Here is a 13272-nt window from a genome sequence, read left to right as displayed (position 1 = left end):
ACATCAACACATTACCTCTAAACACCCGTTGGTGAGAACATCATTCATTATTTTTATAACACATACTTGTTAACACATGTACATCTGTTAACAATTTCAAGACATACGACCAGGTCACCAATACAATACATCCAATGAAAAACAGCACGGTCGAAATCGATTACACTGTGATGTATAGTTAACCTGACAATCATTTGTCTTTGACGCGCAAGTTAACTACAAGCGAAAGAGCTATAAATAGCTTTCAGTAAAAAAAGATGTAAACATTTCCTTAAAAACCTGATTTTTGAGGATATATAAGAAATAGAATAATACATTCGTGTCTGTTAGTTACCATTTATCTCACAACTCCTTGTTTAAAAATATATCCAACTCGCTTTCACTCGTTAAATACTCATTGTACGGTAAATGGTCACTCATGTATTATTATCTATATCTAAATTAATGCTTATTGTAACTAAAATACACTAGATTCTAAGTCACAATCGTGTCAATAAAATGTTCTAGAATACAAAGCAATGTTCTAAATAATAAATACTTACTTTTTCAGGATTAAAAACAACAAATTAATTTGATTTAAATAAATATCTATGTATTAGGCACATTTGTAGTACGGTAGAATATATCTGTTGTCAGTAACATTTTTGTCATGCATTTAAATAACTCCATAATATTTCCACAACATGGAACGCAACTATCTAAAGCAGAAGTAAAACAAAAAGAATCCAGAGTTAGTTCCCATGAAACATACAAATCTCAGAAATAAAGAATTTAGTGTACTGGAAAAAAAAAAAAAAAAACATTTAATTAGTAGAAGAAAACCAATAATAAATGGATGGTAAAAATGAAAAACAAAAGGTAAATAAGCATGAGACATAGAAAGGAAAGAAATGTTTGTTTAAAGATTAACTTCAGGGCTCAAACTTAACGATGGCACCAATGGAAATTGCCGTCATTGAGATATAAATTGCTGTGGGTTGGGAGCATCACTGAAGACACTTTTGTGCCGCTCGATAAAAATTACTGCTGTCGGTAAAACTCCTCAACAGTAGCAAAATTAATATATCTGGTGTACATTATCTGCCAGTATTTAACATTTGTACATTTGAAATATGTCTACATGCAACAAAATAACCTTTCAGTCATATTTATTTGCTGTAAAAGTCACCTTTTAAAAACTTGCCATAGGCAGGCTCAAATTTGCCATCAGTGGTCCATGTCACCTATGGCTATTTTTTTTTTTTAATGCTGTGGGTGACAAATTTTTAAGTTCCAGTGATGAACTTTATATTAAAATAAAGTTAAAACCACACAAAAAAGCTTTGCCAAGTTGTACAAAAATATTACCATTCAACTTTTGCCATGGATATTTGGAAAAACATGTCGTCAAGTAAAGCAACTGCATTTATTGTATTTGATGGATGACATATTTAACTGTAGTCATGCATTACTGTGGTGATATATGGAACATCCAAACCGCATAGTCTCACTGATCACTTTACTCAAATTTAAGATGTGCCAAAATGTTTATCATGACACATTTTGTATATCCCTAGCAAAAGTTGAGTAGTATATACTGAGATAACATTAGAAATGTTTTCATTTCCAATAAAGCCTATTTCAATTTTATAAAACATTATTGGAAATTTTTCCATTAAAATTGCTTTTTGTGCTCAAATGTATCACTGAGCGAGGTATTATTTTAGATGGGAGATAGTGGAACAAATTATTTAGAGAAACCATGTTAGATACTTCTGATTTCAAGTTAAAAATCCTCTACATGAAAATTCAAACCAAACTAGCATTCTGTATTTAATTATAATTACCACATTAAAGCTAAGTATATATCAGTCACAATAAAAATTATTGTGAATTAATTGTCATTTTCCTACTGGCATGCTGTCAAATGTTAAAATCATGAGTATTAACATTTGTGTCACTCAACACTCAGCTGAAATTAAGACCATTTGTTGATTTTTTTTTTTTTTAATGGAGAAAATTATTTATTTTGCAAGTTATGTGTAAAAAATAAATTGGTGAACATTTTAGTAGTACATGGAGGGGACAAATGTTAACACAGCAGGAATATGCAGTATTTTTAGTAAAACTTTTATACATGATAAAATGTTCTTTCCCTAGATAAGGGAGGTAACTCTTTTCACACCTAATGTTGCAAATGTTATTGGTTTGTCTGTTGAGACAGTCATTAGTGTTAATTTCTGCACACATTTTCAGATCAATCATTTACACATTTTTAGCTTCACTAATATTCTGAGATACAAGATGTCTTTGAAAGCTACTACATAAGAAAACTTTTAATTAATTTTGTGTCACATTACATTTTTTCAACAATTGCAAATGTTACTCCTGCTACTAGTAAGATAAATAATATGTGGTTTCAGGATGTGGGTGTGTAAAGATTTAATATATAATAACTAAACAAAAATTTAAACAAATAATGGCTTTCTCATATCAAAGAAGCAAATTTGAGCTAGAAAAAAACAGAAAATAAATTTTGCTAGTTAATATTGCAGAAGAAAATGTGAAGAGAAAACAAAAGGTGCATGCAGTTAATTGGTGCCTGATCCATCGGTCCTAACCTTGGGCGGACTGAGCTGGAGAGAATTGGCAGACGACGCCTTCCGTGCAAATCGTTGTGTGGGAAACTGTAAGAAAATCAAAACAAATTACATATATTAATGCTCTCAGTGTATGAATCCATGAAAAGCAGGCTTCGAAAACAGTAATTCATGAAAATTACAAGGAGGTTACCACATGTCAAGAAAGTTGAGATCGGTACACCATTATCCATAATATCTCAATATAAAATACATATCCATGTGCATGAATTAGTACAAGAACGTGGATTGGTCAGAGACCGACCGTGCATCAGGTTGGCACTTTACCACTTGGTTTCATCTCACCCATCAGCAAGGAGCTGGTCAAAGAGTTCTCTTGACAGTTTTGTTCCTCTGAACAATTAAAACATTTCGGTTATGTGTATGTCTGTGTGTGTATGTGTATGTTTGTGTGTGTATGTGTATGTCTGTGTGTGTATGTGTATGGCTGTGTGTGTATGTGTGTGTGTATGTGTATGTCTGTGTGTGTATGTGTATGTCTGTGTGTGTATGTCTGTGTGTGTATGTGTATGGCTGTGTGTGTATTTGTGTGTGTGTATGTGTATGTGTGTATGTGTATGGCTGTGTGTGTATGTGTGTGTGTGTGTATGTGTATGTCTATGTGTGTGTGTGTATGTCTGTGTGTGTATGTGGGTGTGTGTATGTGTATGTATGTGTATGTCTGTGTGTATGAATGTGTGTGTGTGTCTGTGTGTGTATGTGTGTATGTCTGTGTGTATGTTTGTGTGTGTATGTATGTCTATGTGTGGTGTGTGTGTATGTGGTGTGTGTGTGTATGTCTGTGTGTATGTGGTGTGTGTATATGTGTATGTGGTGTGTATGTATGTGTATGTATGTGTGTGTGTGTCTGTGTATGTGGTGTGTATATCGTATGTATGTGGTGTATGTGCATGTGGTGTGTGTGTATGTGGTGTGTGTGTGTGCATGTGGTTTGTGTGCATGTGTGTTTGTGTATATATGTGCGAGTGTGTGCGCATGTGTGCAAGTGTGTGTGCATTTGTGTGTGTGTCTGTGTGTGTGTTTGTGTCTGTGTTGTGTGCATATATTTGTATGTCTGATATATATGGTAAACTGTATTATTTGTTAATTTCCCCCGGCACACAGAACCCAAATGGAACCTATTTATTCAGCCAACAATTTCGATTTCACAAACCTACACCGACTGACCTAGGACTGGAAGACAAAAAACAGTAAGTGATGGTCAGAGAAATTAGCTCATTAAAGATCAACGACCTCTGTTCAGAATGAAGTAGCGAGAAGCGAGACAGAACTATTGAACTGGGTGAAGCAATCATTAACTCGTATCACAAGTGCTTCATTTGTGTCACACAGTTAAACTGGACAAAATCAATACTGTCTATCCACCATGTTGGATTTACGAAGGTCAAAATGTGCATTGTCGACATCTGTAGAATTAGTATTGTTTTAGTTTACCATATTTCATATAGGGGAGGAGAAAGAGGGGAGGAATATTAATATTTTAGCATTATCACTAAAGCTGATGAATATTGGAACATGAAAGTATTCTAAAGGAATGAGAGGGGCAGGTCCCTAATACTATAAAAAATAGTTTTTACTTTTTTTTTTTTTTTTTAGGCATGCATGTGATAAAAATCGGTAAAAAAAGAAGAAGAAATTAACACAACTTGTTTTAAATTTAATTTGTTTAAATCTGACAAACTATACATCGGTTTATTTTGACTTACTGAGCAGCAGTCTTTAAAGCGGCAGGCGTCGGTCGGTGTCTGGAAGTTGAGACCCCACTCACAGCCGCTCACCGGGTCACGCCAGTGAACAAAACATTCTGTGGCGGGGCAGATGATCGTACCTGTGGTGAAAACACAACACATCAGAATTTATAGTTCAACATTCGGTGGCGGGACAGATGATCGTACCTGTGGTGAAAACACAACACATCAGAATTTATAGTTCAACATCCGGTGGCAGGGCAGATGATCGTACCTGTGGTGAAAACACAACACATCAGCATTTATAGTTCAACATTCGGTGGCGGGGCAGATGATCGTACCTGTGGTGAAAACACAACACATCAGCATTTATAGTTCAACATTCATACATTGGAAGAGTTTATATTTCTAAAATGCGATATACTGTAAATCGTAAAATATCTTAAAATTTAACGAAATCTAAAAAAAGTGACATATTACTGACAAAACTTTAGTAAGGACATCATATTAGAAAATGAAAACTTAAGTTGTGGGATAAGATGAAATAATTTTTTAAAATATAAATGTTGAACATTATGAAATTGCAGTAATGTGTATGCTAAATAACCATTGTTGTTTACTATCCTTTTGGTTTAATCAATGAAATGTAATTATTGTTATGGGTGTAATTAATCACCCAAAAAAACAATTGCCCAATTTTTTTTTGTGTACGTCTCTATAAATTTAGTATCAAGAAATATTGGTGTCTTCTGTGGCCTCACTATATTTGCTAAACTTTTATGCTTGCCACATTTTATGATTTACAATAAGTCATTTTTCAAATTTTGAATAGAATTTAAGGTATTAATAAAACTCAGCAATACGACAAAAGAATCAATCAAAATGTGATGTATTGAACAAGATCTTAAAACTGTGCTTTGTATGATATATATATGCTACATAATGTTGCAGGGAAACCATGTTTTTCTCAAAATAACCTAAAATGGATATAAGACCAAATTTACTAAGCCTGTTTTTCTTAAACGCAGGTGTGCAACACTTAAACAGGCTTTGTAAATTCGGCCCCTAGTATTTTGGAAATGAACCCTTCATTTATAACTTGATATGAGAAGTTTTATGGGTGGGATCTAGTTTGGGCGGTACACCACTTGCCGCAGGTTCTTGGGTCAAAGGATCAAATTCCTTCAGCAGACCTATTCTCTGACTGTTTTTCCCATCCAAACCCTTGTTTTATGACTGAGGCAGTGGTATGTGCTGTCCTGTCTGTGGGAAAATGCACTTAAAAGATATCTTGTTACTAGATGTTAGAATTACCAAATGTTTGACATCCAATAATCAAAAGCACATTGTTTAATCAATAACTATTAGGTATCTAATATAGTAATTGAGACACCCCAGCACATTGTTTAATCAGCAGCTATTATAAGGTGTCTAAGAGGGGAACTATTTTGTATTTTGGGGAGTGTGCAACTGCCAACATAGTACACACACACACACAAACACACACACACACACACACAAACACACACACACACACACACACACACACACCAGGTATGAACCTGAGCTACTAGGTGTCCAACAAACATTAAGTGTGACACCCCAGCACATTATTTAATGAGCAGTTCTTAGGTGTCCAACATAAGGTAATTGTGACAACTGATCTAGAGAGAACACCCCAGCACATTGTTTAATCAACACCCCAGCACATTGTTAAATCAGCAGCTATTAGATGTCTAACATACTGTAATTGTGACATCTGTATATGGTCTACCAAGTTGTAGAGATTTTCATTTTGTAAACAAGATATCATTAACAAAAATAATTTAAAATGGAATAACCGAGTTAATCTGTTAGAACAATATAAGTGTGAAAAAACCATAACTCCACTCCTATCTACCTCCTCCTCTAGAACCATTAGGCCTATTCTTTCTAGAATACTTTTGTTGAAACATATCACATTACTGTTATAAAAATTAAAAAATCAAGTGAGAAGATACCTTAACAAATGAAATACAATAATTAAAGCCACAAATATTTATAACCCACCTCTCCCATAAATGTTAAGAGCTGTAATTTTGATAAATGAACAAAATATTATTCCCCGAAGCAATATCGGTACTAATCATGAGAGCGGTATACGCCATCTATACACTGCCAACGAGGAAAATCTACGTTCGTTCTGTCAGCCTAACTAATCAACAAGTTTATTCAATCACTGACCCAGACTCCACTAATGACATGGCACAAATTCCAGTCGACCGGCGTGAATACATCTGATTACTGCGTGGGGAACCGGTCTGTTTCCCCCATGATGCTTGCCAGGAAAATCGCACAAAGGAAAACAATAACTCATGGAGAACAGTCTTGTGCATAATTGCACAAAGTTGTGATTTATCTCAAACTCGTAATTGCAGCCAGAGCACTGTGAGCAAATGTGAGTCGACTGCAATCAATATTGTTTTCAAGTAAAAATCAAACCTTGTAAGTAATCCAATTGTGTAAATATTTGATTTACACGCAGAGCCGAGTCTAATCTCAATATGTGCATCGCTTCGGCTAATTAAACTATACAAGATTTAAAGGACCGTGAAAAATAGTCCAAGCATTAAATCATCACGTTACGTAGACATGATACAAATCACAGCTGACGATAAATAAATTAAGTAATGGCATTTAAGACAAACACGAAATGTGGCTTCCATGTAACAAAACACTGAAGAGCTTTAATTCTGTTAAATGGTATTAAACACTTCACAAATACAGCTTTAAAACAGGGGTTAATACTCCACAAATTTGATTAAGTTGTCACAGACCACACATTATAGGGCCTCCACGAGTCCAAAATATTCGACTCGAGTACTCGAGAGTCAAACTTGACACTTACACTAGATGATAATGAGACCAAGGAATAAAGTAAAATAGCATTAAGCATCTTAATTCCAGTGCTGAACATGGATGCCAAACATTGCATTGCATTCCACACATTCCACTTTTGTTTTCCCTCAATGCACGTTGCTGTTCATTCTTGAATTTCTAGATGTTATTTAGACCCCTTCATATAGATTGGTTTGTTTATAAAAAACAAATGTTTATGTTAGTCCAAACTAAATAAAAATGTGCCAAGTTGTCTATTCAATCAATTCAAGAATTTGATTCATCTAGGGTGGGACATAGCCTAGTGGTAAAGCACTCACTTGATGCATGCTTAGTCTAGGATCAATCCCCCTCAGTGGGCCCATTGGACTATTTCTCGTTCCAGCCAGTGCACCACAACTGGTATATCAAAGGCCATGGTAGGTGCTATCCTGTCTGTGGGATGGTGCATATAAAAGATCCCTCAAACCAAATGGAAAAATGTAGCTAGTTCTTCCACCCCAGAATTGGCCACTGGCAAAGTCTGACTAAATCCGGGGTGGGTGTGCCTGAATCTTCGAGATATGGGCACGTTAAAAGAGTTCCCTTCCCTTCCTGCAGTGGGTTTCCTCTCTAAGATTATATGTCAGAACTACCAAATGTTTGACATCCAACAGCCAATGATTAATAAATGAATGTGCTCTAGTGGTGTCGTAAACAAAACAAACTTCTTCATTTTTTAATCATCTAATGACAGGACAGAGCTTTTGCAAACATATGGAACCCATTGTATATTCTCTTTAATCATCTAATGACAGGACAGAGCTTTTGCAAACATATGGAACCCATTGTATATTCTTTTTAATCATCTAATGACAGGACAGAGCTTTTGCAAACATATGGAACCCATTGTATATTCTTTTTAATCATCTAATGACAGGACAGAGCTTTTGCAAACATATGGAACCCATTGTATATTCTTTTTAATCATCTAATGACAGGACAGAGCTTTTGCAAACATATGGAACCCATTGTATATTCTTTTTAATCATCTAATGACAGGACAGAGCTTTTGCAAACATATGGAACCCATTGTATATTCTTTTTAATCATCTAATGACAGGACAGAGCTTTTGCAAACATATGGAACCCATTGTATATTCTTTTTAATCATCTAATGACAGGACAGAGCTTTTGCAAACATATGGAACCCATTGTATATTCTTTTTAATCATCTAATGACAGGACAGAGCTTTTGCAAACATATGGAACCCATTGTATATTCTTTTTAATCATCTAATGACAGGACAGAGCTTTTGCAAGCATATGGAACCCATTGTATATTCTTTCTGCAACAGAACAATATGCAAGAATTTTACTCAGCCTAATGCATCTAGTGTAGTACAAGATTAAAATCATAAACCTGAATATATTTTAAAAATTAAGTATGTAGAGAATAGATCATTCCGTTTTGTTTAAAATTCTTAGAGTGAAATGTTTACTTACATTTGTTACATTGTCTGATATAATTTGCTAAAATATATGAGTTTAATAATGCTTAATGCATCTAGTGTAGTACAAAATTAAAGTTATAATATTAAATATGTAGAGAATAGATCATTCTGTTTTGTTTAAAATTCTTAGAGTGAAATTTTCACTTACATTTGTTACATTGTCTGTTATAATTTGCTAAAAAATATGAGTTTAATGTTATATTAAAAGAACGAATCAATAACCAATAACATTGATTAAAAAAACATTAAAGTCAGACACAAAATACATTACTTTAGTAATGAAAAATATTGATCATTTTACTTTCTAAGCATATATGAACTAAATGACAAATTACTATGTTATGGTTATCAACTACATTAAAACTTTAATCCATCATCTGAACAGTTGATCATTTCACATTCATAAATATTAATTTTTCTTGTTTTATTTTTTTACCTTAAAAAATCCGATACATGATCTGACCTCACATTTCAAAAGCACTTTAAATCTTTTATCTTAAGAATCAGTAGAATTTTACTGAATTAAAACAGTGAATTTCAGTGAAACCTGCACACTGTTCAAAATATGATTGCAGTGGGATTTCACGAGACAAGATATACAATGACTATCAGATATAAAACAAGAATTTCTTGGAATTAAATGTCTTGTCTACCATAAACATTTTTGGTGCCCAATGGGCCCACCGACAGGGATCAGTGCCCAATGGGCCCACCGACAGGGATCAGTGCCCAATGGGTCCACCGACAGGGATCAGTGCCCAATGGGCCCACCGACAGGGATCAGTGCCCAATGGACCCACCGACAGGGATCAGTGCCCAATGGGCCCACCGACAGGGATCAGTGCCCAATGGGCCCACCGACAGGGATCAGTGCCCAATGGGCCCACCGACAGGGATCAGTGCCCAATGGGCCCACCGACAGGGATCAGTGCCCAATGGGTCCACCGACAGGGATCAGTGCCCAATGGGTCCACTGACAGGGATTAATCCTAGAGTGACCACAGATCAAGCGAGCACTTTACCACTGAGCTACAGCTTTCCATCAGTCATTCTTGTTTGCAGAAGCTGAAACTTCACTTTAATTCCTTTTCATTTTTCTCTTTTTTTTTTTTTTTTAAATACATGTATGCAAAATTACCGGTATTGGAACCAAAAAAAATCAACTTTGGTATTCTACAAACTTTAGGACTATCAAAACATTGAATATACAGACATTGGTGTTCTAAACAAGAAAATGTATAAATATGTGATTTTAGTCTTAAAAGTAAAAGTATCTACTGCAGCAAACATGGCTTGGATTAAAAATAAATATAAAATAGTAAATTTGAAATCTAATTTTACATAAAGACCAATAACCTGGCTGAGAAATTTTGACGTCGAAGATCTTCTCGACATGTCTGTTGTACGCTGTTATCTGGAAAACGGTACTGGGCGTGTCTTCGATGCAGGTGATGTTGATTGGGACCACGTCATCAGACACACGCTGCCATCGCATGTATTCGCCATTCCCATGAACCTGAAACACATCTGCCCACAACCTGAAACATATTAATAATAAACAGTCAAATCTTTCTCAGAAATAATCAAAAATGAATATAAAAAAGTGTCTCCCATGTTGACATCATATGTAAGAAATGTTCTGCAATCACAACTAGACCTACCAGGTGCATGCTAAAACACAAATTAATTCAAATTTGAAATTATGCATTAATGTCTTGAAAAACATGAGGAGTCACATACATATAAATATTTTATATGACAAATGGGTGGAATTTAGCTGTAAGCAAAGCACTCACAATGCCCCCACCCCCACCCATAACAACCAGAGACAATGACTGATATATCAATGGTCATGGTATGTACTGTTATGTCTATGCAAAAGAACATATAAAAAATCCTTTGCTGCATACTCACTCACTCACTCTCTCTCTCTCTCTCTCTCTCTCTCTCTCTCTCTCTCTCTCTCTCTCTCTCTCTCTCTCTCTCTCTCTCTCTCTCTCTCTCTCTCTCTCTCTCTCTCTCTCTCTCTCTCTCCCTCCCTCCCTCCCTCCCTCCCTCCCTCTCCCTCTCCCCCCTCTGTGTCTCTTTTCTCCCTCTCCCCCCCTCTCTCTCTCTCTCTCTTTCTTTTTCTCTCTCTCTCAATAACCAATGGCAGTAGTTTAAAATATTATTTTCCTTTTCTTTAATATTCCTAACATGCAGCAGAATGTCCTTAAACAGAGTGAGAAACAAATGGAAGTGTGATCACATGTAAACTTTAACTTGACTTTATAACCAAATATTAATAGCAAAATTTTGGGAATTTTATCAGAAAATTTATATCCAAATTCAAGTATCACTGAGCTAAACAGACATATGTTTTTTAATAGCTATACACATACAAAAACAACACAGTTTTCGAATTAGCTTTTTGGTAAATTGGTAATGACATATTCACCAGATCACATTTGGCAATTTGGCCAACTAAAGCTTAACCCCTGTATATATAAAGATTTGATGGACTGGTAGACAGATAGCCAGACTCCCAGGTGTAAAGCATCTATTGACTGGTTTTATGTGTTGCATCCAAGCCAAAAATTAATGCTGGTGTGATACCTATGGACAACAGGGCAAGTGATCGTGGTCGCTGACTAGACTGGTTTTTGAGCCTACCAGTTAGATGAATGTGATGTGATAGAAAAAAATGGAACCAGTCAAACTGTTTACAAGCGCTAGCCTCCTGAACATGCTACAGTTAAAGAGCAGATTGCATCTACCAAAATGAAAAAAAAAATCCTCCCCAAATGATGTATACCAACACTGGTTAAAAAAAGGAGAAGAAAATGTGATGTTTTCCAGACACCAAGCATCAATCTTACTGCCAGCCTCTTCTGGCCAGGGTCCATTAAAACCTATATAAATATGTTTGACTTGGAAATCAATATCGGCTCTCACACCAAGGACGGTATTATTTCACGGAATTCCTCTTTTACAGGCTTCACTACTTTCTCAGAGACCACCGACTAGATGCAAATGATAAAATTATTTCTATTACACTTATTACTAGTCTATAGGATTTCTACAAATCATAAATCCAGCCAGCCAGGAACGAGGGAGCTAGAGCAAGCAGTGTAAAGCCGCCTTTATCTGGTAATTCAATCATGCTGGTAACCTGAGCAATCTGTCTATTGTCTGTAGCTTTAAGCGTGGAGGAGTAAATTCAATCTAGAACAGAGAACGAGAAAATATTCTTCCAACAAAACATCAACTTAACATAGTCAGTGTTCACCACGAGCGAAATCAAGGCGGGCTGACGATCACTCATATATGCATTTATGTACATACAGCATGCACTGATTGTAGATAAATGGATTAGAGGCGACACCACACAGTACAAGTGGCTCAAACAGGAATAGCTGATTGCATAGCAACCAATGAAGGAATGAATGAAGGAAGGAAATGTTTTATTTAATGATGCACTCAACACATTTTATTTAGGGTTATATGGCGTCGGACATATGGTTAAGGATCACACAGATATTGAGAGAGGAAATCTGCTGTCGCCACTTCATGGGCTACTCTTTTCAATTAGCAGCAAGGGATCTTTTTTATGCATCATCCAACAGACAGGATAACACATACCACAGCCTTTGATATACCAGTTGTGGTGCACTGGCTGGAGCTAGAAATAGCCCAATGGGCCCACCGACAGGGATCAACCCCAGACCGACCGCACATCAAGCGAACGCTGTACCACTGGGTTACATCCCGCCCTTAGCAACCAATGAAGTCATAATGTTTGTCTTGTCAATTGGCTATTCTCGTATGAGGCACTCTTTTGATGAGGCTTGGTCTTAATAAACTCTGTTTAGTTGTAGTAGAGAAATAAATTTATTCATTTTCAGGGGTGCAAAACTGGAAATATCTCACTAGTTCCTCAGACCAGTAGTAACCCCAATTTACCAGTCCACCAGAATTCCTACAGCACAAAATAATATTGTCATATAATACAACATTAAGTGCAAATGTTAATCCAGTGGCTTTAGTGCTTATTTCCACAACACATACTTTGGTTTTAAATATTGCTTTAGATTAACAATAGCTTACTTGCATGCATAATTATGTTACCCATAATAGAATGCATTAAAATGATATATTTCAATGACATACACATACATACATACATACATACATTCATTCATTTATTCATTCATTCATTCATTCATTCATTCATTCATTCATTCATTCATTTATTCATTCAGTACAGAACAAACAACCCATAATTGAGGGGAAATGTTAAAATCTTTCTGAAAAAGGAACAATTCAGTCACGTTGGTGGCTATATATTTTAACTTGTCCATCAGAATGTTTAATCACATTTGAAAACATAACGGACAATTTCTGAGATCTTACATTTTGCTAGAAAGTCTATAGAAGATACTGTGAAAAGGTATATGAATAGAATATACAATAAAAAGGTATATAAATAATAAATGTCTAAGAATTAAAATTTTGCATAAATAACGTACAAGTTATTCAAAAACAGGTTGACGTAACCCAATACAACTTTGCACATAACCTCTCATGACTATGTAA

General features: G+C 35.4%; 1 protein-coding gene across 2 annotated transcripts in view; it reads right to left on the bottom strand.

The window, feature by feature from the left end:
• LOC121372631 overlaps positions 1-13272 on the bottom strand; it is a 52198-nt gene that overhangs the window by 178 nt on the left and 38748 nt on the right. For both annotated transcript variants that reach the window (XM_041499065.1, XM_041499066.1), the window contains 3 exons: positions 10054-10235; positions 4346-4467; positions 2601-2666 (listed from right to left, as the gene is read on the bottom strand). In XM_041499065.1, the coding sequence (XP_041354999.1) occupies positions 2601-2666; positions 4346-4467; positions 10054-10235 (370 nt within the window). The remainder of the gene's footprint in view (positions 1-2600; positions 2667-4345; positions 4468-10053; positions 10236-13272) is intronic.

The sequence above is a fragment of the Gigantopelta aegis genome, chromosome 4, assembly GCF_016097555.1.
Source record: "Gigantopelta aegis isolate Gae_Host chromosome 4, Gae_host_genome, whole genome shotgun sequence".
NCBI classification, from domain to species: Eukaryota; Metazoa; Mollusca; class Gastropoda; order Neomphalida; family Peltospiridae; genus Gigantopelta; species Gigantopelta aegis.
Note: the sequence above shows the minus strand (reverse complement) of the source record. Positions and strands in the feature narration are given on the sequence as shown.